The sequence below is a fragment of the Gordionus sp. m RMFG-2023 genome, chromosome 1, assembly GCF_954871325.1.
Source record: "Gordionus sp. m RMFG-2023 chromosome 1, tfGorSpeb1-WG-v2, whole genome shotgun sequence".
Taxonomy (NCBI): Eukaryota; Metazoa; Nematomorpha; class Gordioida; order Chordodea; family Parachordodidae; genus Gordionus; species Gordionus sp. m RMFG-2023.
The window spans coordinates 80,533,596-80,545,655 of record NC_088775.1 but is presented as its reverse complement, the minus strand read 5'-3'; the positions used below and the strand labels follow the sequence as shown (position 1 = coordinate 80,545,655).

At 25.4% G+C, this 12,060-nt stretch overlaps 2 protein-coding genes across 2 annotated transcripts; one reads left to right on the top strand and one right to left on the bottom strand.

Moving 5' to 3' along the window:
• The first annotated feature begins 8,213 nt into the window (after positions 1 to 8,213).
• Positions 8,214 to 8,672, top strand: LOC135930790 (calmodulin-beta-like). The gene has a single exon (XM_065467578.1). The coding sequence runs from the start codon at positions 8,214 to 8,216 to the stop codon at positions 8,670 to 8,672; it is 459 nt and encodes a 152-aa protein (XP_065323650.1).
• Positions 8,673 to 9,164: 492 nt separating this feature from the next.
• On the bottom strand, positions 9,165 to 10,427 carry LOC135930789 (cAMP-dependent protein kinase catalytic subunit alpha-like). The gene has a single exon (XM_065467577.1). The coding sequence runs from the start codon at positions 10,425 to 10,427 to the stop codon at positions 9,165 to 9,167; it is 1,263 nt and encodes a 420-aa protein (XP_065323649.1).
• Positions 10,428 to 12,060: the final 1,633 nt, after the last annotated feature.

The window sequence follows — 12,060 nt, the reverse complement described above, 5'->3', positions numbered from 1 at the left end:
CTGATTTTACCAGAAAAGTATATTAAGAAACCTACCCTATAAATTTCATACGATTTATTAACATTTGTTAATATTATTTTAAATTATATGAAAAATTTACTTAAAAATTATGTATCAATAGTTTAAAAATTCATAGAAAATTTGTCTGAAATGGCTCAATGTGAATACTCTATACATGTTGGGAATATATTTACTATCAAATAATATTTTCAAATCAGAAAATCACCCTAAATAGATGAATTGTAATTTAGAGATTCAATACCCATGTTTTCATATCCAAAAGCGATATCAAAAATATGTTGTGTGTCATAGAACGGCAAATTTTGACTGTTTTGATTATTTCTAGCGCATTACCTTCAAGTTTTGGTGTGAACCTTATTTTCTCCAATGTATCATAAATATTTCTATCAGCTCTCTCCTATTAATTTATACTCTCTATTTTTTACAAATTCTTAATTATACAAATTCCTTATTTTATTATAATAAACTCCAATACTTTTCCCAATATATAGTGCAAAGGCAACTGATGGAACTAGAGGCTTAAACGGATTAAAGGGGAGAGGGGGCGATGCAATTATAACATAATATTTTCAGGATATAATTCTGGGGGAGCATTCTTATTTATAGCGCATAAATTTTTTGTAACTAAATTAGTTTATATTTTAGTCATCAAGTAGATCACAGCGCCATTGCCAGAATTAAGAGGGCCATGGATGGCCATATGTAAAACATAAGGACATTCATGCAATCGTACAAAATTATCAAGATACAATAATATTGTGTTAAAATAAAAAAATTTTCGATTAGTCTTAGTAGTAATAAATCAAATAATTAAACCCTTAAAGAGGATTTGGTTTATTAGGAAAGTAATATTTAACATGGCAAATAAAACTAGTACACAATTATATCCTTTTCTCTTTAAAATACATTTAAATTTAAGAGTCATATCTGATAAAGGGGAACGTAAATTTCAATTTATTTCAAAATTAATTATCTCTATAAATTCAAAACATTTTAAAGATAATTATAATATACATTTACCTACAAAATTCTCTTGTAATACTGATAATTCATTATTAGAATTTTATGCTAAACCTTAATTACAAATTTTGACTAACTTTTTTCCACTAAATTTTTTAAAAATATAATTACATAAATAGTATTTATAAACTTAAGCTCTATCAAATTTGTAAATATTATTACACTAAATTAAATATTAATATTTTTTATTTCTTTTCGTAATTGAGTACTTATACTTTTTCAATAATATTTTTTTCTCTATAGAAAAAATTCCTTATTTCATAAAATTTTTAATTTTTTAGTATTTTTCATTTTATTATTTTTTTAAATTTTATTTTATATGTGACTCTATGTACTATTATTATGTTCAATCTATTTTATCGATTGACTGATATTTAAAAATTAAATCATTAAATTTTATTGTAGGCAATGGGTAAAATGACTTGAATAAATGTTAATAAAAAATTTTTTCATGCAATATATTCTTATATTTAAAAAGAAAATTCACTTAAGAACCTAGATGCGTGATTTGACTAGAAACGAATAATAAGTATCTGGCAAAGATTCAAATTGAATAAATATAAAACGATTGCTGGTGTTTGACATCGATGAAGATATTCCTGATGAAAAATTACTGTGTTAATATCCTGTAGTAGTGGTGAATAGAGCTTGTATCTTATGAATTTGATATGTTGGTAGATAATGGAGCGGGTTTAAGAGTAAATAATATGTGAAATGTTTATAAATATTAATTGAAGTTCGATATCGTTATGGATTCCAGATCCTTGTATCAATATATGGATAAAGGAATCATCGTGGGAGAAGGATATTTTCAAAGAAAAATACAGCCCAGAGGAAACAAGGAAATTGAAGTATAATGGGATTTTTTTTTAGTTTTTATATAATTTTGATTGGCTGTTAATCGATACTTTTAAAATGATATCCCGATTACGATCTTTTCCAAAAATAAGGATCAAAATTCAAAATAGACCCTTTTTTAAAAAAAGGATCGCCATCACAATCACGACCATTTTCTTATTTTATAAATTTTTATGCTCGATACAAAATTAGCTAATATAAAAAAATTAAATACATTTTGAGAATTTTTCTCAAAGAAAGTATCAGTTTTATCTATACAATCATTTTAATAAGCATCTGCATGTAGTTGATCCTGCAGGTTTTCCTAATGAGAATTAACCTTTTTTTACCAACAAATTTTGTAGCAGAATGATATAAGACCAATTATGCTTAAATTTTGGGGTAATTATTGCTGCTAATATGCTACAATTCTCACACAGTGCAGGAAATCTAATAATTAACACTACTATACGGATCTGAGGAAAAGGTAAAAGGTTCTCATTTACATCATTTAAATCTGTCACTTCAATAACTGTAATTAACCTCTAGATCCATAATAGTCATTAGTAAATACATATAATAATTTATTATATTTTTAATTCAATAAAATAAAACTTGTAGGTTGTAAATCAAATTCGTAAATGTTGTTTTGATAAAATTTATGAGAAAAGTATATGGCGGAAAATGCTAAAATATGATTGAGATAGATTTTTTTTTAAATAATATTTTGTTTAAAATTGTTTATTTGATTCATATACTTTTTAAGTAAAATGAAAAATTTTATAAAGATCGAAGGAGAATATTTAACAAAATGATCTCGATCATGATCCTCAATTTAAGAGAAAATCATCCGGAAAAATTTCCAAAGTCTATCCTTTAACAACTCTGATACTACCACTGATCAATATATTCATTCCTCGATGATTATCATTTAGTCATATCGTGTAATCCGTTTCCGTTTGAATGCAAATTAAGTTTTGATTGGTTTTAATATTATTTTCAGTGTTGTGAGAGAACTCCATAGGGTTCAGGAATTTAAGTCTCTATTTAGAATTTTGTGAAATATGTCTGAACCCTCCCCAGATGTTGCCCATAAATTGGTCTCTGTTTGCTCTGTAGTTTCAAAATATCCAAAAACTGTTTTAAATTTCTTAATCCTATTTGGGTTCACAACCCTGGATTTTTAAAATCTTTAGCATTGCATAATCTTGTCGCTCATTGGATTAGAATAAAACCTAGGCATTATAATTATAAGAAATTATTAATCTCATCTTGATATAGATCTTTTATTATTAATAATAATTATATTATTTAATGATTTTTATATGCTTAGTTTTTGATTCAGAATTTACGAAAATTAAGATTAAAATACAACATAACACAATTATTTTTAACTATTCCAATAAAAAATATATTATGACAGTTTATATTTTATTAATGTAGTTGAATGGCTTGATTTGAGCTGATTTGTCTATGCCTCGAGATATTGATTATGTCAAAAACTTTGTACTATCTATGAGCAAGATTTTCAGGCTTGCATAATATTTTTCTAGATGAGATATTGAATTAGCCGTTTTTAAAAATCGGCTCAAATCTAGCCATTAACACCACATTTTATTGTATCGATTATAAATGCATATATAATATGAAGAAAGTAGTTCTATATTAATGAACGAATTTTTTTCATATTTAAAAAATAAATATAAACGAAATATAAGAATATATTGTTTTTAAAAAAAAACCTTCTTTATTATAAAAAATATCAATGTCTTATTGTGATATGGAATCCACCTTCTTTATTATAAAAAATATCAATGTGATAATATATATATATATATATGTCGTATTGGAATATGGAATCCATGAGGATTGGAATTTACTCGATTTTAAATAATTTAAGAATGATTTTGAAAAACTTATTTTAAATCAAATTTTGCCAAAAATGTAATCAAGTATGTGTAGAATACCCTGTGAATAATTTCAGATAATGTTCGCCAAAAATCTTCTGCATTATTTTAATTTACATGAAAAATCAAAAAAAAATCACTAATTAAAAGTAATTCCAAAGTTCACTGCACAATTGTTTGAAATTCGCTGTGCGGATCGATACATGCTGAAATACATTTCCAACAAATCAGTTTTTCAAAATTGTAAAATCATCTCGTATGGGTTTTGGATTTCTATGCGTTACTCAAAATCTCTCAAGTAGTATTGTTAAAAAGTAAGATTTGGGTTGATTTTAAAAAACAGTTCGATTAAAATTTTAGCCAAATTGGCCTCGAGATTTGGCAAAGAGTGCCCAAACCTGTCTACTATCTTCGAGCAATTTCCAGGCTTACATTTTGGCTATAATCTTAATCTGGTCATTTTTAAAAGTCGACCCGAATTGGGTTTTAATAACACTACACTTTAAATCATTTATTGATAGCCATTTTTAAATTTGAAAAAACCCCGAAATGTATTCCAACATGTAATCAATTATACTATAAAATTTTAGACAATTTATAACTTTTCATAAAATAAAAATATCGGGATACTTGAGTAAAATATATCTAACTTATTTGGTATTTCTTTTTTTAATAAATTCTAGGTATTTCTTTATTGTATAAATCTAAGTATTTAATTATAAATTTTGTATCTCTCAAATTTTAATATCTTTTCATAAAATATAATCATAAATTTCATAATCCAATTTCATAATAATAATTTTTTGTTTCACAGTATATTTCAAAAAATCAATTCAATATTCTTCATTTTATAAAATCCCCGACTGAATCAAATTAACATCAAATTAAAATAATTTTCACATTTCCATAAAACATGAACATTAAAATTTATCTCGTATAATATATTTATCAAAAGTCAAAAGTCAAAAGTAAAAAAGTAAACAAAAAAATACCAAGTGTTTGAATATCAATTCTCGATAAAATAACTAATAAATAAAATATATTCTTTTTGATTGACATTTTATAATATATAAGTACAAATATATATCATAATAATACAAAACTACAACACGCCCACCCTTCAAAAAACCAGATACCATATAATTATCGTTCTTTAAGGACATTGATTATTTCCTCGTCATTTATCGAATCTTATCTTTGAACATCATTGACTTTTAACTCTTAATTGTCTTCTTTCGACATGCAGATTATAATAATTAATATATTTTGTTTGTTTTATAATACATATAAATTTAGATTCAACAATCCTTTATAATTATTTTCTTTTTCTTAATGTTCAATTATAAAACAAATAATTGACTACAAACAAAATAAAAGAATACAAATAGGGATAAAAAATAATTTATAATTATCACTATTAAAATTACATATATATTTTCGTTATATCATTAAGAAAATAATATGAACCACAAAAAAAACATACTAAGACATTTCATATAACAAAAATACAAAATTACAATATATATAATATGCCACTACAATCATATTTTTTATGTTACAAAAAAAAATATGAAGATATGCCGATAGATAAAAAAAAATATTTTAATTTATAATTATAACTATAGATAAAAAAAAATATTTTAATTTATAATTATAACTATTAAAACTATAAACGATATCATCACATCACATTCCATCCTTTTTTAGAACTTTTTTATTTTACATAATTCTTCACTAGGTCAAAGTTTAAAGTCATTTATTGTCCACCGACTTTTATTTAAGAGTTTTTTCTTTATCACATAATATTAAAAAAAATTTTAATTATACATTGTTTCACAACAATGTCTCTTTAAATTAAAAAAAAAATACACATTTTTTTTTAAAAATTAATCTACACAAAAGTTTGTATTTCATTGAACTTTCCAATACCATACCACATGGTATTATTCACATGAATTTATTAAAGTCAATGTTTTTTTATTTTATTGATAACAATTTAATTCTTAAATTAAAATATTCTTCTCTATTGATTAAGATAAATAATACTTTTCTTCCCAGATGTTATTTTTATTAAAACTTTTATTAACTTTTAATTATGCTTTACACAATTTTATATTGACACTAAAAAAACGAACACTGATTACTTTCATTTTCAATCATTACAATTTTATTCATTATATTTGAATCACCATTAATATCATTAGGACAATATTTATAAAAATTTTCATAAGACATGATTGAAATACTTGCCCCGGTATCAAATAACATTTCAACCATTTGTCCACCAAATTTTAAATTAATATGAGGACATGAACTCTGTTCCTTTGCTCTCTCAGTTATTAAAATTTTAGGCAATTTAATCGGTTGAATAATATTTATTTTAATCTCTTTTTCAATACAATTAATATTCATACCTAAATTCATCTCAGAATTTAAAGGTCTCTGAATCTCATTTATGTTTTATTTAAAATTTCCCTTGGATATATATCACTCATTTGATTACAATAATCCTTTTTATTCAGATTATTGATTAATTTAAATTTTTTTATTTCATCGAAATGACCATAAAAATTCCCAACATTACAACTCTTTTTATTCAAGTTAAATTTCAATGTATAATCTTCATTCCCATGATGATTATCTATTTTAATATATATATCCACAAAATTTTTAATAAAATTATATATATCACAAAATTTAATATTTTCAAAAATTAATTTATCTATTTTTATATGATTCTCTTTCAAATCATTTAGTCACTGTGACCCACTCACACTTTGAATACAATGTATAGCAATATGTCCCATTTCTTCACATTTGAAACACATTCTATCATGATCTGTATTATAATTTTCAATTTTATCCACATTTTTAATAATAGGATTTTGTATATTTCTAACCACCGGTTGTAACACTACCGAGGTTCTTTGCGGAAATCCACTTTTAAAATTGGCTTCTTTCACCATGCAATTTCTTTTTATATGTCCTACAAAACCACATCTATGACACACTATGTCATTTTTTTCACTTGGTTTTGCAGTCACATTTTCATTAGTTTTTCGGTCTCTTGAATAACAATTTTTACTTATATGTCCTTTTTTCCACAAAGTTCACAACTTTCAATCACATTATTACTTTTGATTTTTAAGTTGGAAACTTCTCTGAACAAATTTTTCATATTTTCTTTCATTTCTCTAATTTCACGTAAAATTATAGATTCGTCGATACTTTGTCTCAAAGTATTATCTGTTTTATTATTTTTCAAAATTTCTTCTGGCTTTTTACTCAAAATTTCAGAAATTTTCTCTTTAAATTCAATCACAATTGAATCTATTTTTTTATTGATATCCTCCGGTATTTCAATGTTTTGAAGAAATTTAAATAAGTCACTCGTATCTAAATTTTTATCATTTTTTTCTTCAACATTTTTTTTAACATTTAAATTTTTTAATTCTAACAAAATTAAATGTAAACTATTTTTTATATCTTCATTAATATCTGAAGATTTCACCAAAACTTTAGGAATTATATTTTCAGTATTTGTATTTTTTATATCACTTTCTCTATTTTTAAGAGATCTTCTTTTTATTTTCCTTATTAATTGTTTCATTATAATTAAGATTACATAAAACACAAAAAAAATTAATGCAGTAATGACATTATTGGTCATATCCACTTTATTAAAATTTGAATTAAAAATTTTATTAAAATTACTCTTAAAATTTGACATTTTATTAATATCATTAAAATAAAAAGCCATTTTTTCATTAATTATCCAAAATTTAAAATTTTATCTTATATATTTCTAATTTTAATCCAAAAATCCTACTATTGCGTTGTGTAATTTATAATATAAAAATAAATTTCTTACCTTTAAATATCCGGAATCCACTAATGTTTTTAGGAACCCGGTCCTAGAAAATATTTTTCTTATTTTTATTTGTTTCTAAAACCTACCTAGATATTTATTTTTTTTATAAATTCCACTATTTTACGGTACCCTCTGCCACGGGTTCCTGGTCTCTGAAAAAGACACAAGTTCATGGCGAAAATGGATAAATAAATTATTGAAAATAAAATTCATTTATATAATATGTTTTTTTTTAATTCACATAAAATAATATAAATACGTTTTCACAAATTCAATTAAGGAGAGGATATAATTTTATTTCGAGTGCCGGTCCTATAAATTCCGCCCTATTTTAGATCGAAAATAACTACTTGTATTGATATAATTTTATTAATTACAATAATTAATATAGATATTATTTAATGTTAAGCTGTAAACCGCTCCTTTTGTTAATATAAAATTAGTTGAACTTGAAAACAATTCTATACAATCAATTTTGTATATTTAGAAAAGGCAAATTAGAACAAAATTCTAATATTTATATAATATAAATCATAAAACATATTTAATATTTAATTATGGGAGACGGCAATAAATCAGCGGAACAAAAGGTTTTACAATTTAAAGAAGCCTTCGCTTTATACGATAGAGACGCCGATGGAAAAATATTGGTCACGGAATTAGGAACAGTCATGCGATGCATGGGTCAGGCGCCGACCGAAGCTGATTTGAAAACTTACATAGAAGAGTATGATACGAAAAAAACAGGATTAATTGAATTCGGAGATTTCCTTAAAATAGTACAAACTCATTCAACCAATAGATCTTTTAATGAAGCAGAAATTCGGGAAGCTTTCCGAATATTCGATAAAGATGGCAACGGTTTTATAGGAGCTGCAGAGTTGAGACACATAATGAGCAACCTGGGAGAAAAATTAACTGAAGAGGAGGTTGATGATTTGTTAAAAATGGCAGATTCTAATCAAGATGGTCAAGTTAAATATGAAGATTTCGTGACCTTGATTATGTCTAAATAGTTTATAATGTTTTATTTAATAACTATTTAAATAATAAAATATATATATATAAAGTATTAAAGTTTAATCTATATACTATATTATACATACCGGACCAAAAATTAAAAAACTCCTTATTTGGACTTCTGTAATTTTTGAACCTATTTTAAAATTCTAAGTTGATTTTAAATTACTTACTGATTTCGAATTAGACTATTTCATGCAGCCAGGCTTCATTTATAGAAAGCAAGATGGTAGCTGTTGGATACTCTAATCATGGCAAAACATAGCATAGTTATCTAATTTAAAAGTATGTATTTTATAAAATTTTGTGGTTACTCTAAATGAGGCCTTAATCTTCAATTATCTAACTGTTATATAATATTAATCAAAGATAAGAAAAAAGAAAAATACTTTCATAATTAAATTTTATTAAAATAGATGCATATAAAACATTCAAAATAAAAATATATCGAAATAAATATTAAATTACACTTCAGTGCGAGTTTTCCTTTATAATATATCCTTTGCATCTTTATTTAATTTCAATTCTCCAATAGTTTCTATTTTCTCCTTAATATCTTCCTTGACGGGTTTGTAAGGGGCTTCAAAGGTCTTGTTATTGATGGATTCCCAATCTAATTTGTAAAACCAGGGATGGTGGGTTATATCAGTTACTCCATTTTTTAAGCAGCCATAACGTCGCCTAACATCGTTTTGTAGCAGATTTTCTATAAGATCAGCACAATCATCGGAAAACCTACTAGATCTGGTATAACTATGACCAACTATATTGCGAAAAATCTCCTTCTCCTCCTTGCCTCTAAATGGTGTATATCCGGCGCACATTTCGAATATTAAAACTCCCAAGGACCACCAATCAACAGAGCCATCATAGCCTCGGTTCTGCACTATTATTTCAGGGGCCATATATTCAGGAGTTCCGCAAACGGTCCAAGTTCTACCACTTGAATTTGTTTGGTTATTGTGAAGCAACATATACTTAGCAAACCCAAAATCCGTCATTTTTAAATAGCCCCACTGATCAAGTAGAATGTTTTCAGGTTTGAGATCTCGGTACACAAGTCCGTTGCTGTGCAAATATTCGATGGCCAGTATGACTTGGGCAGAATAAAATTTGGACTGACTTTCACTAAATCGACGCAACTTTTTGATGTGCTTGAAAAGATCACCGCCCTCCACAAATTCAGTCACTAGGTAGAGATTAAGCGAATCTTTGTAGTAGTAATATAAGGTTACTAGAAAAGGAAAATTAATGCATTGTAAAATCCTCTTTTCCGTCAATACATGGTCTTTGCATTTTGATCTGATAATGAATTCCTTGTTTAGCACTTTGGTGGCGAAGAATAAAACCTTATTATCATGAGATTTATTATGTCGCACTAAATATACTTTGCCAAAAGCTCCTTCTCCGAGAACTTTAAGTTTATCAAATTCTTCGTCACTAACTCTTGGGCATGTAGGCGGATCCTTCCATTTACTCTGAAATTGTTCTTTTAATAATGCCAAATTATCTTTAAAAAATAATTCATTTCTTACGGTTACAACTCGGATTTCCTTTTCGTCGTTCTTATTTGGATTTGTTAAATTTGTTTCTTTATTTTTATTTGTTAAAGTTTTCTTATCAAAAGCTTGATTGGACTTATTTTTTTCCCCAGACGATGTATGAGATTTTTTCGGCGATATCTGAATTGGTTTTGAATTTAAATTTTTAGGTTTTTCAGAGGATTTTAACTGTGGATATACCTTTTGCATACAGAATTTATCATTTTCATATATGGGTTAAGAATTCTAAATTATAAAATGCTCAATTTTTTAAAAACATTATAATAGAATATCTCAAAGATTGTCTAACAATCAATTATATATATATTATTTATTTAAATAGTCGATTACCAATAGCAATAATCGATTTATTTAAGAATTTGCACTTAATATACCATATTAATATTATTTTGATTCTTTTATATTTTTAATTAGATGTAAATCTGTATCTTATCTTCAGTAATTTTCTTTTTCCAAATTTGACTACCTTTGGTTTATTTTTTGCGCGCTTATATTTCTCAATCACCATTCTTTCAACATATCTATTCTTTTAAATATATTTATTTCGGATTTGTTTTTAACAGTGAATGGTCAGCAATGTGGGCATAGAATTTTAAAAAATCTTTTGAAAAATGAAAAGATAAGTTGAATGGTTATATAGGAATTGGTGTAAATGATTGAGGTTTTGTAAAAAGGAACGAAGAGAACTCAACAAATTTGTAAAAAAATCAGGAAAATTGTGTCGAGGCTCAACATACTACTAATTAGGAATACCAACTCATGACCACATAGAAGTTGGGATTTCCATAGGTATTAAGGAATTTAAAAATATTGATATAAAGATAAAAGAGGGAAAAACGTTGAATGTAAAGGTTAAGAAACGTAATTTAATTAATAAAATATAGGTCGTACGCTCTATTACCAGATGGCGTTGATCTATAAAATAGGGTAGCTTTATTGCAAAGGTAATCCATATATTGGGGGGGGAATAAAAAAAATATGTAAACATTTGAATAATTGATAGATTAGGAATAGGTGGTCATACTGCTTTGATGAGGAAGGAATTGAAGTTGGGAAGGTAGAATTGAATAATAATTTAGCTGAAGAGGTTCATTTGTGATGAAATCAAGGAGTTAATAAAATAGCAAACAGCAAAATATAGCATATCGTTAGGACAGCTGTTTGGCAGGGGTTTGCCGATTTAAATAGGGAAAATTTCCGGAGGTTTGGCGAAAAGTTTTATTAAATTTCAAAGCAATAATATTGGCTATAAGTATATTTTGTCAAAATAATAGTAAAACTCAATTACAATATAAAATTTAAGGGAAATATATAAACTTCAAATTTAAAATTAGATCTCTTGCCATACTTTAGAAAGGGAAAGGCGATGAAGATAAAAATTTATTGTGTTGTTTTAACTAGTATTTAATAAATATATTTGAAAAATTAAATCGTCAATTATAACAAAATATGTTCTAATTGGGTTGTTGGAGGAAAGCTTGTCAAACATTTAGGGTACATTCAGGGTTGGGCATTAACGTGAATACTTGCATTTAAAACACTAAAAACAAATACTTTTTAAATATTTTATTTACTATTTATTTAACTATATTCAAAAGTATTTAATTCAGTATTTGTATTTCAAATACTAAAAAATAAAAAGTATTTTATATTTATTACGAACTCGGACAAAGACAAATAATTTTTTTGTATTTTTTATTATAAATTGAATTCTAAATGTGGATTCACATTTTTATTTAAATATTTAATTTGTGATCCAAGTTGGCAAAAAACAATAATGTTATCCATTTGATCCCATTTTTTTTTAAATTAGCATTTATGA

Excerpts from the sequence above, each read along its gene's own strand:
- LOC135930789 (XM_065467577.1), bottom strand. The coding sequence starts at position 10,427 with ATGCAAAAGGTATATCCACAGTTAAAATCCTCTGAAAAACCTAAAAAT.
- LOC135930790 (XM_065467578.1), top strand. The coding sequence starts at position 8,214 with ATGGGAGACGGCAATAAATCAGCGGAACAAAAGGTTTTACAATTTAAA.